General features: G+C 38.2%; 1 protein-coding gene, 1 long non-coding RNA gene and 1 pseudogene across 3 annotated transcripts; 1 reads left to right on the top strand and 2 right to left on the bottom strand.

The window, feature by feature from the left end:
- Nucleotides 1–1,147: 1,147 nt before the first annotated feature.
- Nucleotides 1,148–2,133, bottom strand: LOC110148449 (dnaJ homolog subfamily B member 1 pseudogene; annotated as a pseudogene).
- A 2,153-nt stretch (nucleotides 2,134–4,286) lies between these two features.
- Nucleotides 4,287–8,970, bottom strand: PCDHB1 (protocadherin beta 1). The gene is given in 2 exon segments (XM_070465501.1): nucleotides 4,287–8,601; nucleotides 8,604–8,970. Coding segments are annotated over 2 exon segments (2,451 nt in total). The 5' UTR covers nucleotides 8,653–8,970; the 3' UTR covers nucleotides 4,287–6,199.
- Nucleotides 8,971–9,005: 35 nt separating this feature from the next.
- On the top strand, nucleotides 9,006–21,499 carry LOC110148445 (uncharacterized). Of its 2 annotated transcripts, none has more exons than XR_011486875.1 (5): nucleotides 9,006–9,095; nucleotides 9,877–9,988; nucleotides 13,479–13,952; nucleotides 18,151–18,842; nucleotides 19,553–21,499. It is a non-coding gene; the product is annotated as an uncharacterized lncRNA (long non-coding RNA). The 2 variants fall into 2 exon arrangements; XR_011486874.1 differs by lacking the exon at nucleotides 19,553–21,499 and having other exon boundaries at nucleotides 13,479–13,603; nucleotides 13,838–13,952; nucleotides 18,151–18,293.
- The last annotated feature ends 526 nt before the right edge of the window (nucleotides 21,500–22,025 follow it).

Genomic DNA, 22,025 nt, shown 5'->3' with positions numbered 1-22,025 from the left:
TCTACGAGTTCTTGTTCAGTTCTTACATTTAAATCTTTACCCATTTTGAGGTAATTTTTTAATGGTATAAGATTCCAATATCATTGTTTTACATGTGGGTATCCAGTTTCCCTAACACCTTTTATTGAAGACACTGTCCTTTTCCCCACTGAGTATTCTTGGCACCCTTGTCAAAGACCAACTGGCCATATATGAGTAGTTCTATTTCTGGGCTCTCTATTTTGTTTGGTTGATTAATTCATCTGTTTTCATACCAGTGCCCTATTGTTTCTATTACTGTGACTTTGAACTGTATTTTGAAATAAGGAAATGTGATGCCTCCAGCTTTATTTTTCTTGCTTAAAATTGCTTTGGCTATTTGGGGTCTTTTATGGTTCTGTTAATTTTAGCATTTATTTCTGAGAAAAATACCATTAGGATTTTGATAGATCTATACTAAATTTGTAGATTGCTCTAGGTATAATAGACATTTTAAGAATATTAATTTTCCTATACATAAACACAAGATGTTTTACATTTGCGTTTTTTTTTCCAGTGGACTGCTTTATAGTTTTCCAGTGTCAAGTCTTTCACCTCCTTGTTAGTTTACTTCTAAGTATTTTATTATTTTTTATACTAATTAATGTATTGTTCATTTACTGTTTGGATACTTTGTTGTTAGTGCATAGAAATGCAACTGACTTTTGTACATTAATTTTGTATCCTGCAACTTTACTGATTTCATTTTTTCTAAACAGTTTTTTTAATGTGGAATCTCTAGGGTTTTCTGTGCATAAGATCATGCCATCTGCAAATAATTTTACTTTTTTTCTATCTGATTTGAATGTTTATTTTTCTTACCTAATGGTTTTGGCTAGGACTCCCAGTACTATATTGAATAGAAGTGGTGAGAGTGGACATCTTTATCTTTGCCTTATTCTAGATCTTAGAAGAAAATCTTCCAGCTTTTCATCATTTTGTATTATCTTAGTTTTGGGCTTTTAATATATGGCCTTCATTGTACTGAGGAGAGTTCCTTATATATACCTAATTTGTTGAGAGCTTTTATCCTGAAAGGGTATTAAATTTTGTCAAATACTTTGTCTGCATCTGTTAGGATGATCATGTGATTTTTTTTTTTTAAGATTGTAATATATTCTCTGGAAAACATTCAGTAGTACAAAAGCCATCCCTGAACCCTCCTTCAGGTCCACAGCTGGTGGAATGGTCTGGAAATCCTTGAGCTCTGGAAAGGTCCCTGGTCAGTCCTTGGGGAACACAGGTTGACTATAGTGGAAGAACCTGCTCAGGAATGGTTCTTGACATCTGGGGAGTCCTTTCTGGAAAGATTACTTCAAACTCAATAATGAGGTCCCCATGTTTCTTGGGCACTTGGGGGGGAGGGTGGGCTTCTCTGGGAACTTTTTGCTGCATGCCAGGCCTGATGACATCTTTGAACACAACGGATATGGTCCCGACGTCCATAGTGAGGACATTCATTGTACAGCCACACAGAGCCTCCCAAAGGCTGATCCTGATGGCATCAGAGCCATCTCTCTTAAAGATACTGTGTGGCTTGTCCTTTAAAACAAAGATGATATTGGCTGGAATGTTGTTGGAAGTCTGGTCTCCTTCCTTGGGGAAGGTGATTTTGTTCCCTTCTTTCCACCCCTGCTTCACTTTGATGGTCAAGATTTTGTCTTCACTGTGGATGCTCTTTCTGTCGGGGTTCAGCCACTTATGAGAGATTTTCATCTTCTTGGTACAGCCGCTGTAGATCTCTTCAAGTGAGACCCTAAGGTCATAGGTGACAGGGGATCTTGTTTCTTTTGGGTGGGCTCTTGGGCAGGGCGGGAGCAGCTAAAGTTCATGTTGGTGAAGCCACCCATGCCCATAGGGAAGCCAGAGAACAGGTCATAGATGTCCATGCCTTCCTCCCCATTGTGCTGCCAAAAAAGGTATGAAAGGGATTTTGGCCACCGAAGAACTCAGCAAACATGGCATGTGAGGGTCTCCACGGAATGTGTAGCTGAAGGAGGTACCATTAATACCGCTACTGCTCCCGCCACTGGGGCCACCACCCTTCAGGCCTTCCACCCCTAAGCAGTTGAAGATTTCGTGCTTGCATGGGTCACTGAGCACATTGTAGGCCTCCATGATCTTATCATGATGATCTTGTGATTTTGTTCTTCCTCCTGTTTATGTACTATATCACATTCATTTGCATATGTTGAAGCATCTTTGCAACCCAGCGATAAATTCCATTTGGTCATGTTGTATATTTTAATATGCTATTAAATTTGGTCTGCTAGTATTTCATTGAGGCTATTTGTATCTATATTCATCCAGGGATATTGACTTGTGGTTTTCTTGTGTCTTTGTCTGGCTTTGGTATCAGGGTGATGTTGGCCCCATAAAATAAGTTTGGAAATGTTCTCTGTTTTTTGAAAAAGTTTAAGGAGGATTGATAATTATTCTTGAAATGTTTGGAATTCATCCATTAAACCAACCTGGGCTTTCTTTGTTGAGAGGTTGGTGATGTTTTGACCCGTGATATTGGAATAGGATTTCTGCAGGTCATGCTAATTTGCCATCTTGGCAAGAACCAGAGTCAATACTATCTTTTCTGTCTTTCCCTCCATTCTCTTCTTTTGTATCATCAACTGAGCCTATACTAGGGCTTTTTTCAATCTTTGTTCTGTGTATTCTGTGGCTAGTTTACAACTTGGGCCCAAGATTTTTTGATGCTTACATATTCAAGGGGTAGGCCTATATCCCTCCCCCCATTAAGTTTTGGGTGGTTTGTTACTTTTTGTTCTGTTATTGATGAATCCCTTAGTTATGTACAAATTTACTAATTTGTTCTTCAGTAACTCCCATACTAAATTTTATACCATCTACTGAGGTTTTATTGCATGACTTAATGTTTTGTTTCTAAAATTTCTAATCATATATATATACATAAAATCTAGTTTTATTTCAGCCTCATGGTTTGTTTCTTCCATAATTAATTGTCTATTTTGTGGGTGTAGTCCTGAAATCATCTTTACAAGTAGCTTTTTTAAAAATTGCATTATGAGTAGTACATTTTAAAAAGCATATTCTCTATCCTTTCTCTCCCCACCAATATTTATCCCTAGACCACCCAGATATGGTCTAGAATCAGGTCTTACAATAGTGACTTGGGCTTCTGATCCAACATGGTACAAAACCGTACTTATCCAAAATAGTACAATTGATTTCATTGAGCCTATTAGCTATAAGGTTTAGCATGTAGTCTTTGTATTCCAGCTTCCATAGGTCTGAAACATACTACAATGAATAACTTCAGGAATCTTTCTGCAGTGGCTATATTTGCTTCGTTTCTAGTGTTTGCATTTAAAATTTTATCTGTTATCTCTGTTTAGAGAAAAGCGTGGTACATAAAAACATTAGCTTGCTTCACCAGTTGAAACAAAACACTTGTTACTTTTACTTTTTAATATTATGTTTCAGTATTCTGTAAACACAAATATTTCAATATTATAAAAAGTTATATAGATTTGGAAATGAGGTCAAATTGTAGGCTGAAGAGGATGTGTGATTAATCATGTACTTTGATGTTCAACTCTGTAGAAAATAAACCTTTATATATGAGAATTATATGGATAAATTTTGCTTTTGAGAATAAGATTTATCTTTAAATATAAAACAACAAAAAGCACAGACATGGAGAAAGCAATATATATATATTTATCTTTAGTAGAATTAAATAAAGCCAAAGAGATCAATTCCATTTTATATATATGTCTAATTTCAGCCTGTAAATCTATTTAAATGACATCTTTATTATACTTAGCTTATAAATATGTCTGATTTTAAATTTTCATAGTTAATATCTATTTATTTTATAACTAATGGAAATTTCAGATCAAATTTAATTTTCATTTAAAGTTAAAACATTATAAATAAAAGATTTTTATGCATGCTTTAAGATAATGTAACATAGTATTACAAAGAAATACTCATTTTGAATCAATTGTGCTCTATATGGATAATTCCAGGCTTAAAAATCTGCTCTTCATCCCACATAAGAGTTTGCTCATAAAATGGTAGCATTGGGTTATAGTCCAAATAATATAGTAAATGTCCATGAATCCATATATAAAGAAATGAGTAAAATGTAAATGCAGGAGAAGTGACAAGTAGTCCTTAAAGAATTTCAGTTAATTAGTGTAAAAGGAATCAGAAATTCACCATTTACTGCCACAGTTATTAATTGCCACAGGAAACAGCCAGTAATGGATACTAAAATTAGTGGGCAAAAGTTAAAGCAGAAACATTATATTTGCATTGTAGTTTCAAAGTATCCCTCCCCATATTAATTATAAGAGGAAAAATAGTAACATTACAGTAAATAAACGTGACAGATGTTATCTTAACCAAGTGCTCAAGAGTGACATCACTTTAACACTACTGAATTACATACTTAAAAATGGTTAATATTCTACCACAGTTAAAAAAAATATTAACATTACCAGATAAGACATTTTGACATCATGTACCCCCTGATATTATGGATTGAGAAGGTCACAGTATCATTTCTGTAATATTCTTCCCAGTAATGCAGAACAATCTAATTATGAGAAAACAAAGACAATGTCAAGTTGAGGGACATATTTGTTAACAATAAGCTTATTGTGGTAATCATATGCTGTATACCTTAACCAGTGCTATACCTCAACGTAACTGGAAGAAATTGAGAGATATTTTACAAATAACTGACCAGTCCTCTTCAAAAGTCTCAAGGTCATGAAAGACAAAAGGTTAAGGGACGATGGTGGATGGTAGAAACTAAATTCATGTGTGAGATCCTAGATTGGATCCTTGAAAAGAAAAAGGACAGTAGGGTAAAATCTGAATAACATTTGTAATTTAGTTAATAGAATTGTACCAACAGTAATTTCTTAATTTTGTTGACTGTGCTATGGTTATGTAAGATGGTAACATTAAGGGAAGCCAGGTGAAGAGTATATGATAACTCTATACTATCCTTGCAGTTTTATGAGTCTAAAATTATCTCATAAGGAATTTAAATCCTTTTAAAAAACTTCTGTTGTAACTCGAAACTTCCAGTAGAAATGTGTGTGTGTATATATATATATATATATATATATATATATATATGCATTTCAAAGTTAAATAGGTAATTGAAGCTCTTTGCCCAAACTAGAGGTACTGCTCTACCCTTGGAATCCTAGGTACAAATATTGTGCTTATACCCCTTGTGGGTCTGCATTTACATGTTATATAAAATAAGGTACATAACTAAAGACTCATTAAAGCAAACCTAGACAGTTAAGGCACAATTGGTAATGTTAATTGTATCCTTGAAATATGTTAATATTTTGCTTTTTTTAAGTTTAGAATAAGAGAACTTAAAATAGCTTATAAATGCAGAACAGTGATGATCAAAAATAAATTGAATTTGATTCCTTACTCCACTTTATGAATGATAGGCTAGGAACTACCTCTTTCTTAGTTTCCATGTATGTCATCACATTAGCATGCTCAGAAGGGAAAATGGCTTAAGATCAACTCTGATAATAGGTGAAAATCTTTCTTTAAGGCCACTTAGTTGATATTAGTGAATTCTTTTTCCTTTAATATCTTTTGTAAATCTACTTGTTTTAGTCTGTTTTTTTCCTCATCCACTTTTCATTCTCCACATTCAGATAACCGTTCTCTGATGAGCAATGAGATAGGTATAAAGAGACTTAAGACTTGCCTCAGGCTCTTCAACAACCATTAAGAAATCTAACTTAATTTTAGCAAACATTCCTGAACTGAATCTCTTTAGCCTTATATCTGCCTTTATATTTGCAAATAAGGCAAATCCTTTTTCTTCTTTATCCTTCCTCCCATCTGGTTATCTATTGAGGACCACCATTCACCAGACATTTGCATGATTGTGAATGGTGGTACAAGACGTTGATTCAGAAATGATCTCTACTCATCAAGGGACAAAAATCTAGAAATTTCTGAATAATGACAAACTATATTTCTACTTCTCAACTTAATTGCTTTCTGACATCAAAATTAGAAGCTAGTTCTCTTCCCCTAACCATGTGTAACCTTCTAATAGAAAATAACTTAAAGGCAAAATAACACGGTATCTCTATGGAACTAAGTGTTTCCAGAGCCAGAACTAGTGAACTTCCACAGGAGACATGGGTAATGGTTACATATAGTCATCAGATACTTGGGCATGGCTCTCTGAACCCCGAGACCTGTTCCTATCAGAATCTGGTGGTAATCTGGAGCCAGCCTCTGTTTTTGCCTCTCCAGTTCCATGGGGGAAAGGGAAGTTGGGCATAAAGCGCTTAAGAAACCGGAACTCACTATTGCTAGTGCCAGTGGCTGAGCACATCTCGTAGGGACAAGGCTGCGATACGGGTCTACTGGCTCCTCCTTGTACCAGGTTAGAGAAATTGCAGTCATCATAGAAATGCTCTTGAATTGTGAACTTTTCTCTGTGTTTAATCTTCTGGCAGATATGTATAATGAAGATCACTGTGACAGAGAGGAGAAAGAGAAAGGAAAGCACAGCCAGAGAAATGACTAAATATTTAGTGGATGGATTTACCCTTGTAGGATGCTTAAATGTATCCCGAAACTGCAGATAGGGCTCAGAAAAGCCATCTACCAGGAGAATGTTAAGTGAGGCAGTAGTAGAAAGAGCTGGTTGGCCATGATCCTGAACAAGAATGACCAGTTTCTGCATCATGGGGTCTCTCTCAGATACCTGCCGCAATGTACGGATTTCCCCATTTTGTTGCTGAACAGAGAATAACCCAAGGTCAGTGGCCTTAAATAGATGATATGAAAGCCAAGAATTCTGACCCGAGTCACCATCCACTGCCACCACCTTGGTCACCAGGTAGCCCGCCTCTGCAGACCTGGGTACCAGGTCATTGCAGGGCAAAGTGCCATTTTGCAGTGGGTACAAGATCATTGGACGGTTATCATTGTCATCCAGGACAACCACTCTGACAGTAACCTGGCTACTCAGTGACAGGAAGCCCCCATCAGTTGCCTTTACCACAAACTGAAAATCTTGAATGGCCTCATAATCCATCGTTCTCAGTGCATAGAGTTTCCCATTGTCTGAATTTATGGAGATGTAAGCAAAGACTGATAGATCTCCACTTTTTGGAGGCAACAGGGAATACATTACTTTGGCATTCTCACCCAAATCTAGATCCTCAGCAAGGACTTTGCCAATAAAAACTGCAGGGCTGTTGTTTTCTCTAACAGTCAAGATGTAGGAATCTTCCTGAAATACTGGGGGGTTGTCATTAATGTCTGATATTAGCACCTCTATCACAGTCTCTGAGGACAGAGTGGGTGGTCCAGTATCCATGGCAACAAGGGTGATGTTATAGCCAGAGACCTCCTCCCGATCCAAGCCTCTGTCAGTGACCAGTGAGTAGGAGTTCCGGAATGTAGGTTTGACTGCAAAGGGAAGGTCTTCTTTGAGGAAGCAGGTGATCTTTCCTCCCACTCGAATGTCCCGGTCTCTGATAGAGAAAAGGGCCACGACAGTCTGTAGTGGAGAGTCCTCAGGGAGAGGGCTGGACACAGAGGAAACTGTAATTTCAGGAGGATTGTCATTAACATCCACCACTTCCACCAGGACTTTGCTGTGGGCAGAGAGGCCTCCTCCATCGGTAGCTTGAATGTCAATGTCGTATGTTTCAATAGCTTCAAAATCTAGGGGCCCTCTTAGTCGAACCTCTCCACTTTCAGAGTTAATCTGAAATGTCTGGAGGATTACTTCTGGATTTTGAGCTAACGAGTAAGTTATCTCCTTGTTGGAGCCCTCGTCCAGGTCGGTGGCAGTCACCGTAGCCACCAGGGAACCGTTGGCGCTATTTTCCGGTACCTGAGCTCGGTATACCAGTCGAGAGAATTGGGGCACGTGATCATTGACGTCCAGAACCTCCACCCGGATGTGGGCGGTGCCAGATTTGGGTGGAGACCCTCCGTCCACAGCTGTAATTGTCATGTTGACTTCCGGCTGCTCCTCTCTGTCCAGGGGTTTATCCAGCACTAGTTCCGCATACTTGGGCCCGTGGCTGCGGAAGCGGGTGTGCAGGTGGAAATACTCATTGGCGCTTAGGGTGTAGTTTTGGAGACCGTTGAGGCCGACGTCCAGATCCTGGGCACTCTGCAGAGGAAAGCGTGAACCCAGGGGGGTGCTCTCCGGAATCCTTAACAGAGGCTCCTTGTTTAGGAAAACCGGGGCATTGTCATTGATATCAAATACCCTGACCTCCACGCGAAAGGACTGCAGTGGCTCCACCAGGACTACTTCAAAGTGCAGAACGCATGGGTCAGCTTTGCCACAGAGTGACTCCCGATCCAGTTTCTCCTTCACGAACAGATCCCCTGTCTTGCGGTGGAGCCGGAAATGCAGTTTATTGCCCTCGGAAACAAGCCGCGCCCCACGCCCAGCCAGCTTCCCTACCTCCAGCCCCAGGTCCTTAGCCACATTAGCTACAAACGAACCGCTCTCCATCTCCTCTGCCACCGAATAGCGAATGGTTGCTGCACCCCCCACAGATAAGCACAGAAAAATGAGAGAGTTCCCACTTGCCTGCTTTGCAGGAGTTTTCTGCGTGCAGTCGCCATTCTTTCTCACAAGCGCACTCTCAGCAGCAGCCGCCACCTGTTGCGGGTACACTTTAAACTTCTCTGCCAACAGGTTCCGGCGACAGCTGCCCTTGGCTTTGTTAGCCTCTAACCGCAGCGCCTCCAAAGGCTAACCGAGCCGGGTGAGCTGTTTTGAACTTGGAAGAAAAATTACATTGAGCAACTCAACTCCCCAGTCCCTAGTCTATCGAATGTATTAATAGATATGTTCTCATTCTGGAGAGTTAGGTAGAGGTTGAAATTGTTGCCAAAGCAACAGCAAACTCACCTTTCATTTCCCTTTCAGGGAAAAAAAAAAAAGAAGGCCCTTGGGAATTGAGAAGCCAATGAGGATACTCATTAAGCGAGCTTAAGGCTGAAGTCATCGTATCTGTGAGCTGGCTGGGGACGCTGCAGCAACCAGCGAACAGCGAGGTGTTAAGGTACTGGGCGCACCACACACACTGTGCCTGGAGACCAAGGGAAAGGCAGAAAGATCCCGCAGAGTCTTCTGAAGCCTGAGCCCGCGGGGTGGGGGCGGGGGCTTGGAGGAAGTGATGAGTAGGAAAAGAAAAGAGGACAGACATCATCCTTCAGGAAACTGGGGTCCAGTAGGTACATTGGATGGGGCAGCTGTTCAACTTGCCTCATGATATGCATAAATCCATTCTTTTCCCCAGAATCCTCAAATGCTCAAATACTCAAAAACCAGCAACTGGTTTTTACTCATGATTATGATGGAATTAGTACTTATTGGGTGTATTTCTATATACTGGTATGTGTTAAGTAATTCACATGCATTATCTCATTTAATCCTTGCATCAACGACTCTACAGGATACACATTTCTTTTTTACAGATGAAATTGAGAGGTTATGTTACTCCCCTAGGGCCCTCTACCTAGTAAATATGAGATAACAATAATAATAAAGTTTTATTAAGATAATTGTTTTGTCTGACACAATTCATGCTCATAATTAGTATGTAAATCTGCTTCCCAAATAATATAATAGATAAGCGAAGTGAAGATAAATGTTTGGCTTCAGATTTTAGAGGAAATTAAATAATAGACTACTTACATATATTGAAAATGGCCCAATATAAATTGTGCAAGGTATTTGTTCAGAGTTTCTTTAATAGTCATCATAGAATGTTTAAGAATGCACCTCAGAAAGATTAGGTCCATCTCCCCAACCCCTTTTTAAAAATATTTATTTGGTCTTAGTTACAGGATTTGAACTCTTAGTTACAGCATGTGGAATCTAGTTCCCTGACCAGGGATCTAACCTGGGCCCCCCTGTGTTGGGAGCACTGAGTCTGAGACACTGGACCACCATGTAAGTCCCTCCCCTTTTTTTAAACAGATGAAAAACTAAGCCCCAAATGATTGAATCACTTGCCCAGTCCATACAGCTACTCCTAGCAATATAAGAACTAGAACTTATCCGCTGACACTGTCTTATGCTCGTTATTCCATTTCTGAAAAACAAAAACAATTATATATAGTGTAGAATGTTAAAAAAAATGCAGTAGGTAATCCTCAGAATCTAGTCTCTTTTCATTGATACTTAGTTCAGGACTTCTGGTATTTAATCATGTGAATGGTGATTTGGGGGTGGTTTGAAGTAGGACTTGAAGTATGTCAAGTATCAACAAATATGGACTTAGGTAAAGAGAAGCTGCTTTAAAAGACCATTGCAATAACAGAACTCACTCTTCACAAAACCTGCAAATGTCTCAAGCAGAAGAAAAAAATGTTTTTTAAAATAAAATTAGGAGTAACTCAGAATTTTATTGTTGGATATATTAATAATTCTCATGGAGAAGGTGAAAAAAATGGGAGGAGGCTAAAACTGAAGTTGATAATTCATATTAGCCAGGATAGAGAGATACTTGGCCATGTTTGTGGATTGGAAAATGTTCCTTTATGCCTCTTTGTGGCATCTTCTTGTTTTTCTCTTAATCCATCACCATCACAGAGTAGCCATGTCTAATATTGTTGTTCTGTGAACCTGTTTTTGTTCAACAAGAGAACAACACAGCCTAGCTCTGAGTATCAGGCTAGTTCCTAACTGTCACAGACTGCTTTTTGTCTTTTTCAGCATGAATACAACAAAAACTCATTTACTCATTCTATTGTTCCACTGTTCACAGAAGTTTGTCATACATGTCACTTTGTACACAAGTGTATACATTTGAAGGAGGGGGCATATACCTAGAAGTGGCTTTGGTGTCACAGGGTTGCTCTCTCCAGCTTCTTCTGATGCTTCCAAACTGCCTTCTAAGAACTTGTACCAATTATACTCTCATCAGCAGGATAACTTCCAGTTATTCTAATTATTACTGATACTTGTCATTACTAATTTTCTTAAATTTTAACCATTTTTGCTATCTCATTGTAAGCTTAATTTGCATTTCTCTGAGTATTAATTAGTGATGTAGTAAGGCACTATTTCAGAGAAGGCAATGGCATCCCACTGCAGTACTCTTGCCTGGAAAATCCCATGGATGGAGGGGCCTGGTAGGCGCTGCGGTCCATGGGGTCCCTAAGAGTCGGACACGACTGAGTGGCTTCACTTTCACTTTTCACTTTCACACATTGGAGAAGGAAATGGCAACCCACTCCAGTGTTCTTGCCTGGAGAATCCCAGGGACGGGGGAGCCTGGTGGGCTGATGTCTATGGGGTCACACAGAGTCAGACACGACTGAAATGACTTAGCAGCAGGGCACTATTTAAGAATATTTTGGTTATCTGGATAACCTTTGGTTGTTCAGTCCTCTTGCCCATTTTTTTCACATGGATTGTCTTCTTCCTATTTATTTGTTGTAGTTCTTCCTATATTCTAACTGTGAGTCCTGAGTATCTCTTTATAATTAAGAAAAAGAGACATGCTTATCTTTAGTTGATATAGAGCTTATTTTTATATTTAATACATAGCTACAGAGTTTTTATTGAAAAAGGAGGTATATCTCCCATTAAGGAGAAGCTTATTGCATCCTAAGAAGTCTTTTTTAAATTAAGATATAATTGATACAACATTATGAGTTTAAGGTATACAACTTGATTCAATATATATTGCTAAATGCTCAGCACAGTAAGTCTAGTTAACATTCATCACCACACATAGTTAAAAGTTCTCATCACAAGAAAGAACAAACTTACAAGACCTTTTCTCTTAGCAGTTTTCAAATATACAATTCAATGTTATTAACTATAATCACCACCTAGGAATCTTAATACAGTCAATTTCTAAGTAACTCATTCAAGACTCATAAATTTTAAAAATACATTTTTACAACTTGAAATACAAGAATATGCTGCTCTTTAATTGGATTCCTGTGCATCTTAATTTGTTTAGTTAGTTCCCAGGGTATGTATTAATATCTTCTTGATGGGATTAAATTACAAACTACTTTCTTTTTCCTCTGAAAACTTTGGACCCTTTCAACATTGTAGTATTTTTTAAGGATGTTTTTATTCTTTCCAGTGAAGGTAGAATTAGGACCAAATAAATCTACAACCAACTAGGCTGTAATGTCAGGGTCTTTACTCAAAGTCTAGTTACTGGGAAGAGAGGCAAAGTACAGCTAGTAAAATATCATGATGTTTTGGGAGACTAAAAAATGCATTCCAAAACTGTAGTTAAGTACTAACTCTTTTTAAAAAATCTTATTTTGAAATAATTTAAACCTACAGAAGAGTTACAAGAGTATTGACAATTACCCATTACTTACCTATAATTTGGTTTGACCAAATTTTAGTTAGACTTCTCTTCTCTTCATAGGCCCCTGAACTTTAACTCATCTCCAAACTCAGACAAGTCCTGAAATACAGACATCCTCTACTTAATGATTCATTCAGAGAATAGACCAACCATTGAGGGAAAAATACTCCTGTTGCATCACCCTGATTATACCATCTGCTCGCTGTATCCCCTTGCCATACTCCCCCACAAAGTTACTGTTAGCCCTGCCTACCTCTCCCTTCCCAGGTGGCTTAGATGGTAAAGAATCTGCCTGCAATGCAGGAGACCTGAGTTTGATCCCTGGGTCAGGAAGATCCCCTGGAGAAGGAAATGGCTACCCACTCCAGTGTTCTTGCCTGGAGCATTCCATGAATAGTGGAGCCTGGAGGGCTATAGTCCATGGGGTCAAAGAGAGTTGGACATGACTGAATGACTAACATATACACACACACCTCTTCCTAATTTTATTTAAATAAAACCTTTTTTTTCTATTTGAGACATTTGCAGATTTTGTGATTAGTGAGTTCTGGTATTACAACAGTCTTTAAAAATAACTTCTCCTTACCTAAGTCCAGGCTTGTTGATATTTGACATAATAAGCAATAATAAGTAACCACCTAGACTCACCAATTTAGCTCCATTTGTTCACTTTCTCTCATATATATATATATATATATATACACACACACATATGTCTATATATATTACATCGTATATTTTATGTACATATACACATTTATTATTTAAAAAGTCAGTCACCCTGTTAAATTCTATGGGAAGAGTATACCTCTCTGCTCCATTGATGTTGAATTTGGCCATGTCAATTATACCAAGCCCTCACAATGGGTTTAGTTTAATTTTCCATTTTGGGCTTGACCCTATCAGTTCCTTTGGCCAATGGGATATTAGCAGACAGCATTGAATTGTGTCCTTCAGAAAGCTGTGTTTAAATCCTAACCTCTAGTATCTGTGAACGTGACCTTTTCAGATATAATCAAGATAAACATATGGAAAAAATAAAATTAAAAAAACATATGGAATTAGGGTAACCTTGAAGTCTGATGACTGGTATCCTTATAGAGATTTAGAGGCATGCAGACACAGGGAAGAAGGCCATATAATGATGGAGCTAAGAGACTGGGCTGATGCTGCTATGAGGCAAAGCATGCCAAGGATCACTGACAACAACCAGAAGGTAGGAAATGGTAAGTAAGGATCCTTCCCTAGTCTTCGGAGGGAGCAGGGCTCTGCTGACACCTTGATTTCAGACTATCAGCCTACAAACTATGAGAGAATTTAGGTTTGCTTTTTTAAGCCACCCAGTTGGTGGTAATTTGTTATAGCAATCCTAGGAAACTAATACACAGAGTAAAGTAACCTGTGGCTTGAAATGTGTTGCTGCAGTAACTGTCCTCTTGTTCTTCTGCCATGTCTGTAAGAACATTTTCTGGATAGCCCACTGATTCAAGGATGAGGATGGAACAGCACTGGACACAACCTATATACTAAAGCCAAGCACAGCTCATCTCAGCCTAAGTCTTTTTACCTCCAGAGGTATGAGTGAGAAGTCTGTTGTTTTGAGCTCTTAAGTTTTGTGCTGCATTATGAGATGGAAAGAGAGGGAAGGAGGAGAAAGTGAAAAGAAAGAAAGCCGACAGAATGGCAACCCACTCTAGTATTCTTGCCTGGAAAATTCCACAGACTGAAGAGTCGGAGACAACTGACCATAGACACACACACACACAGTGTAAACATTGAATTTTGTAGTGAGCTAGTTGCACACATTTTAACATGTCATCCCTGATTATCTCAACATATATGTCTTACAAACAAGGGCATTCTGCCACATGACTTCAATACAGTTAACACACTCAGCAAATTTAACATGAACACTATTACCCAGTATTGTATTCAATATTCTGATTTCTTCCATTGTTTCAATAATGCCCTTTGGGGCTGTTTTTTTAATCCAGGATATAATCAAGCTTTGCATATTGTATTCAAATGTCATGTGTTTCTAGTTCCCTTTAAACTAGAACAGTTTAAAGAAAATATTTGACTTTTTTTCATGACATTGTCTTAAAGAGTCTTTTTACAGCATATCCCTCAATTTGGGTATTGTGTCTTCATTAAATTCAGATGAAATATTTTGAAATCAGTACTGCCTTGGAGATGTTGTATTGTCTATGCATTACATCAGAAGGCATATACTGTCATTTCATTCCATCACTGATGATACTAAGTTTGACATAATTTTGTTACAAAACAATGTTCAAAAACCTTTCAGTTTGAAAAGTACCACCTTTTAACTTTTCATGATTATTTATCTTTGGAGGGATGCTTCAAAACTATGTGAATATCATGTGAAGAAAAGGGAATCCTTGTGCACTGTTGGTGGGAATGAAAATTGGTACAGCCACAATGAAAACAGTATGGAGATTCTTCAAAAAATTAAAAGTAGAGCTTCCATATGACCAGAAATTCCACTCCTAGGTATTTATCTAAACAGAAACACTAATTAGAAAAGATATATGCACTCTTGTGTTCATTGCAGCTTATTTACAATAGTCAAGATATGGAAGCAGCCTGGATAAAGAGGATGTGGTGGGTTGGTGGCTGTAGCGGTGTGACTTTAGAATATTGGGGCTTCCCTGGTGGCTCAGATGTTAAGGAATCTGCCTGCAATGCAGGAGACCCAGGTTCAGTCCCTGAATCAGGACAGTTCCCTCGAGAAGGGAATGGCTACCCACTCCAGTATTCTTGCCTTAGCCATAAAAAAGAATGAAATCTTGGCATTTGTGGCAACATGGATGGTCCTAGAAGGTATTATGCCAAGGGAAAAAAGTCAGAGAAAGACAAAAACTATATGATTTCACTTACATGTGGAATCTTAAAAGTTAACAACATAACAAAGCAGGAACAGTTACAGATAGAACAAATAGGTGATTTCCAGGGCGGGGGGTGGAGAAGATCAAGGAGTACAGGGAGATTAAGAAGTATAAATTCCCGTTACAAAGTAAATGAGTCAAGAGGATGAAATATACTGTGAGGGAATACAGTCAGTGTTGTTGTTCAGTTGCTAAGTCGTGTCCGACTCTTTGTGACCCCATGGACTACAGCATGCCAGGCTTCCCTTTCCTTCACCATCTCCACTATGTAATGTTAAATCACTATGTTGTTAACCAGGAACTAAGTGTTGTAGGTCAGCTATACTTCAAAAAAATACAAAGTCACAGAAAAAGAGTTCAGATTTATGGTTACCAGAAGGCTGAGGTGGGAGGGGGAATTGTATGAAGGTAATCAGAAGGTTCAAAGTCAGAAGCCTCCAGTTATAAGTAAGTACTAGGGATGTAATATACAACATGATAAATATAATTTGGCACTGCCTAATATGTGAAAGTTGAGAGTTCTCATCATATGGAGTTTTTTTTTCCCTATTTCATATTATACCTATATGAGATGATGAATGTTCACTAAACTTTTTGTGATAACCATTTCATGATGTAAGTCAAGTCATTATGCTGTATGCCTTGAACTTCTATAGTACTATATGTCATAAGACTGGAGGGGAAAAACTAGGAATATTCTGTTTCCAAACAGTTTTAGTACTCAGTGCTTTGCAACATCTATGGATGATACTTGCCTATATTAATATATACTTGTACTTATACAAGTATCTGTGGTGTGTGTATATAATCATGGTATTTATGTTTCAGTCCATTAAAACAGGGTTTTTCCTTTCCATCCCCCAGTTCATATTTATGTTAGCCTTGTACCAAAGTGAGAATCTTTGGTTCCTAACACCATCAATATATTTACTCATTATATGTATACTGAAACATGTTATCTTTTACAGTAAGAGTTGGCAGTCATGATCCTTGGTATTTGCCCTAAGTAGCTGAAAACTTAATCCACACAAATGTTTATAGCAGCTTTACTCATAATTGCCAAAACTTGAAGCAACTAAGATGTCCTTCAGTAGGTGAATTAATAAACTGTGATACATCCAGATAGTTGAATTACTTTATTATTCAGCACCAAAAAGAAATGTTATCAGGCCATGAAAAGATATGGAGGAAAATTAAGTGCATCCTATTCAAGTGCATCCAAACAAAGTGAAAGAAGACAGTCTGAAAAGGCTGTATACTATATGATTCCAGCTATAATTCTAAAAATGGTAAAACTACAGAAACAGTAAAAAAAAATCAATGGTTGTCAGGGCTTAGGGATGAGGGAGGAAGACTAGGTGGAACACACAGGATTTTTTTAAAAGGAACTATATTACTACACATGTGTAACTGCAATACTGGCTAATATGCCCATTGGCTGTTTCTATTATTATATTCAAACTTGAAATAGTCTTTTAATATTTGTTATAGTCATATTGATAAGTGTATCAGTATCTGGGATAGCCTCTATTTTCTTTCATATATACTCCATAAGTTTAAAAAAACTTTCTTAGGAGCACATTTTAAAACACTGAGTTGACACCTAAAGTTTTAGACTTTATTGTTATTTTAGGGTTATCCTTTTATTGTTTATTTTCACGCATTTTAGGTTTCTTATTCCATTTGGCAGGAACAAGAGGCTTTGAGGGTATAGACATCTATCTTAGGCAGCTCAACTTATTGCAGCTGCTTTTGATCTACCATCTGTTGCTTTAAATGACAATACCCCTTATGGTTTACCATGTGTATGTACGTATAATGTTTCTGTCTTCCACAGTAACATAAGAAGCTTTAATATAAACCAATACCATTTACAGTCCAGACTTATATTACATTCTTACTTTAAACAAATGGCTTTCATACCCATGTTGACTCTGGTAGGAAAGGTTATAGGTCTCTGTTCATGAACTCTGACAGGTGTTTGACAAACTTCCCATTTTAACCAAATGGAGTCTAGGTTAGAATGTTAATTCTTCTCTTAAACTCTGACCAATTTATCTCCTTTATCAATGAAGATAATTCAAGTAATTTTTCCCAAACTTAATACCTAAATTTTTATTGAAATCAGTATTTAAAAAAATGTTTTATGTCTTAAATGATACCTGTATTTTCTGTGTTAAGATCCATAGAAGAGTAAATGAGAAAACATAACAATACTAAATATTAAATGGGTTGGCTGAGAAAGCCAAGTGTGCCTCTTGGATAGTTCTGTCTTTTTCTGAGGTTGCCAAGTTTAAGAAAGAAATTCATTTTTACTCAGTTTGCTAGAAGTGATTTTACACTGTAACCCACGGATCTGAAGATATAGTAAGCCTCTGGTTATAAAGCAGTGACTTGTTTCAGAATTATGGGGAGAGTGATATTAAATTAATAAGGAAGAAGAGGTTACCATCAAAAACATAGAAATTTTAAAGTCAGTTGGGATTTTGACATTACAGCCTCTTAAAAAGTACCCACCTTTCCATAGTATTTTTGTAAATATAACATTTGAAAGAAGCATACCATTAACCTCTTTCTCCTGTTTTATTCTCATTATCAAAAGAATACCTACTCAGCAACCTGATTAATTTCAGGGACTCCCCATCTGAAGTTAAATGTACAAATTTCACAGTGACTGTAAAAGTACACAGAGTGAAAATATACAGGGTAAACATAAGCATACCATAACTTTCCTATATTGCCAACTCTGATAGTTTATATACTAGTCCTGGAAGAAAATAAGAAACATGAATTTTTCTTTTAGAATTCTTATGACCTCTTAACCACTTCCTAGTTATAATTACAGTTGTTTTTTTTCCTTCCAGAAACTGAAATCAGAGCAGTACTCTTGGCTAAACTTTCTTGAATGTATTTGGCTAACAAGATGCAGCTTCCAAAGCATTTCTTTCTGTAAAATGTACTCTGTGAAAATAAATGACCCAATCAAAAAATGGGCCAAAGAACTAAACAGACATTTCTCCAAAGAAGACATACAGATGAATAACAAACACATGAAAAGATGCTCAACATCACTCATTATCAAGAGAAATGCAAATCAAAACCACAATGAGGTACCATTACATGCCAGTCAGGATGGCTGCTACCCAAAAGTCTACAAGCAATAAATGCTGGAGAGGGTGTGGAGAAAAGGGAACCCTCTTACACTGTTGGTGGGAATGCAAACTAGTACAGCCACTATGGAGAACAATGTGGAGATTCCTTAAAAAACTGGAAATAGAACTGCCATATGACCCAGCAATCCCACTCCTGGTCATATACACCGAGGAAACCAGATCTGAAAGAGACACGTGCACCCCAATGTTCATTGCAGCACTGTTTATAATAGCCAGGACACGGAAGCAACCTAGATGCCCATCAGCAGACGAATGGATAAGGAAGCTATGGTACATATACACAATGGAATATTACTCAGCCATTAAAAAGAATTCATTTGAATCAGTTCTAATGAGAAGGATGAAACTGGAGCCCATTATACAGAGTGAAGTAAGCCAGAAAGGTAAAGACCAATACAGTATACTAACACATATATATGGAATTTTAAAAGATGGTAACGATAACCCTATATACAAAACAGAAAGAGAGACACAGATGTAAAGAACAGACTTTGGACTCTGTGGGAGAAGGCGAGGGTGGGATGTTCTGGGAGAATAGCATAGAAACAAGTATACTATCAAGGGTGAAACAGATCACCAGCCCAGGTTGGATGCCTGAGACAAGTGCTCAGGGCTGGGGCACTGAGAAGACCCAGAGGGATGGGATGGGGAGGGAGGTGGGAAAGGGGATGGGGAACACATGTAAATCCATGGCTGATTCATGTCAGTGTATGGCAAAAACCACTACAATATTGTAAAGTAATTAGCCTCCAACTAATAAAAATAAAAAAAGTTCAGATGCACATTAAAAAAATGTACTGTGAATACTTTAGTAACTATTTCTAAATGTCTATAAAAACATACTTTTCTAATAGCAAGATACACTGAAATAAATGATTGGGAAATTTTAAACATATTTGCAAATTATTTGGGAGATGGTAGAAGTGTGAGATCACTCTCGGAATTCTCAATTCTCCTATACTTCTCTGACTTTTAAAAATAGCCAGATCTCCCCCAAACCACTTCCTGAGGTTCGATATTCCAAAACCTTTAGGGTCTCAATCCAAAGTCCTTTTTGAACTTTATCAAAAGCATTTTCCTTATGTACCACCAGATGGCAGATGGATCCACTTTTTGGAGAGCGAACCTGACCCCGCCCTACCGGAAGTTGTCATGTAAAGGAACCCTCTCTGGCCACGCCTAGAGTTCAGCACCACTGACGCGGACAGCGACACCACCCAATTTAGTCCCATGACTCGCTGCAGAGATTTTCACCTGACAAAGGAATTGGCCAATCCCAACTGCTTCCAAAGGCTGCGTGACTGACTAATTTACAATGCCAGATATGGAGGGGGAACACTTTTGATTTGGGACATAAAGGCTGGCAGAGGAAGCAGTTAATTTTAAATAATATTTCATAATGCAAAACCCTAGGTTCTCCTTCTCACTGCCCATCAGATTCTAAGTGCATTCTTGTAAATGCTATCTTGCTATGCGAGAGACAGTAGATTAACCAACCTTGGTGCGTTGGTTTAGTCCGACACAACGCGTAAGACAAGGAAGGCGGTACAAAAGTCCGTGTGAGTTATGGCGGCCAATCCCTTTTCTTGCACAAAGCTGCGTGTCAGCTTTTCTAAGAATCCGGCTATGGGGACAGACTGCTTTTTCTGCATAGTTTTCTGGTTAATCTCAAGAACCCAAACAGCAGTTCTTTTTCTTCACATGAAATTACTCTTTTAGAGAGGTTGGACTGAAACATGAGTGTGCTCTAGAAGGTGACGGTTTAGGTGTCATCTTTCCAGTTGCCTAGCAACAAATGAAACAAAAAGAGCACATTTGCAGGTTTTAATTCACATTTTAGAACAGCAAAAACCCAAGGGCAAATGAAAATAGGCTCAGGATAGTGTAACATATTAACTAGGTCTAGTGTTTAGAACCACTCTAAGTCTCAGTGTTGGGGCAGCATGTAGGGCTAATGGGGATAAGTAGCTGTTGAAGATGAACAAATAAGCTAAATGAAGCTGATTTATAGCTGTACTTTATTGGTGGGGTATGGATTGCTTTCTCTTTTCCCACTGTTTAGGCAGCAATAATTCATACCCTGAACCAGCAGAGGGCGAGTCGACTGCATTTTTTGCCCCTAAGACACTCCCTTCCTTCACCCCCACCTCCTCTCATCCCTTGCCCAGGGGAAATTAATTTACTAGGTTCTTCAAATATAGACCAAGGAAGGAAGGTGTGAAAGAGGGAGAGCAGCAGTGCAGAACTCACCAGGGCGCCTGCCCTGTCAGCTTTGGATCGGTGGCTGCTCACGTGTCCCCTTACTTGGACCTGCAGAGGAAATTGCAGGTTTTCCCAGGAGGTGGTAGGGATAAAAAGCAGCCCACACTCAGAAGGCATGGATATTTGTGATTACTAGCTTCAGAGAATTGGGAGAGTCAGAGGTAACCTGGTTACACGACAGATACAACCTATAAAGGTTTGAAAGAGAAAAGAACTACTACCCTTTCTCAGGGCCAGTAATAGCTCAGTATGCTGGAACATGAACAACAACAAAAGGCTCTGCTCTTGCTTCCGTACTCTAGGGACAAAAATGGAGTGGGGGTAGGGAAAGGAAAAGATGAAAGACCAAGAGTCTGACTGAGTCATCTTTAAAACAGAACAAGCAAAGCAAGCCACTCAGGGGGCAAGACAATGAGAAAAGGCCTGCCAGAATGCAGGGCAGAGCAATAAAGCATGCTGTGCAAAGTTAATTTATTGTCAGACGGAGCCCTCTGCATTCTGGACAAGCATACCACTGGCTCCAGAGGGATGTTTTACCTTGTTTTGTGAGACTTTGCAGAATCTTTTGGGGGCAGGCTGCCAGAAATCCCATTAATTGGATATGCCCTTTCTCTTCCACATATTTATGTCTCAGTCTCAAACTAGTAAGATTAATTTTTTCTGGAGGCCATTAAACTAAATTTTATGTAGCATTGCATTTTCTCTCCTTCAGTCATAAAATTTCTGTCAAGCTTGTTTTTAAAGGACCATTTCATTAATAAATTCAATTCACGAGGAAGTATGATACTCTGTTAAAGCTGATGATGGGTAAACCAAGAGTACGGTATTTTAGGATAGATCAACACTTTTTAGAAAGCATGATTTGATTCTATTTCATGATTAATTTTATAGGAAAATTCCACTTTGATGGAGTTATATTGCACACCTTTGTTTCTGTCGCATTCCCTGTGTGTTTAAGCACTTATAAATTTTCTGTGCATTACCAAACTTCGTTCATGTTACACTAGGATGCAAACAAGTGCTTAAAACTGGCTAATATAATCTCCCTGTAGAAACCAGGATTATCTCTTAAAAATTGAAGTAGTAAGTCACTGAACAAGTACTTAGTAAAAGAGAATGCTTGAAAAGCCAATAAGCATGTTAAAAGTTTTCAACATTATTATTTATCAAAGAAATGGAATTTAAAACCACATTGAAAGAACTTTAACCACCCAGGAGCTGGCATTTTCAAGTGTTGGACAAGGATGGAACCACCTCAGCTATCACACACTGCTGGTGGGATGTAAGGTAGTACAGTCACTCTG

The sequence above is a fragment of the Odocoileus virginianus genome, chromosome 3, assembly GCF_023699985.2.
Source record: "Odocoileus virginianus isolate 20LAN1187 ecotype Illinois chromosome 3, Ovbor_1.2, whole genome shotgun sequence".
Classification (NCBI taxonomy): domain Eukaryota; kingdom Metazoa; phylum Chordata; class Mammalia; order Artiodactyla; family Cervidae; genus Odocoileus; species Odocoileus virginianus.
The sequence above is the reverse complement of the archived record's forward strand: the minus strand, read 5'-3'. Positions and strand labels throughout refer to the sequence as shown.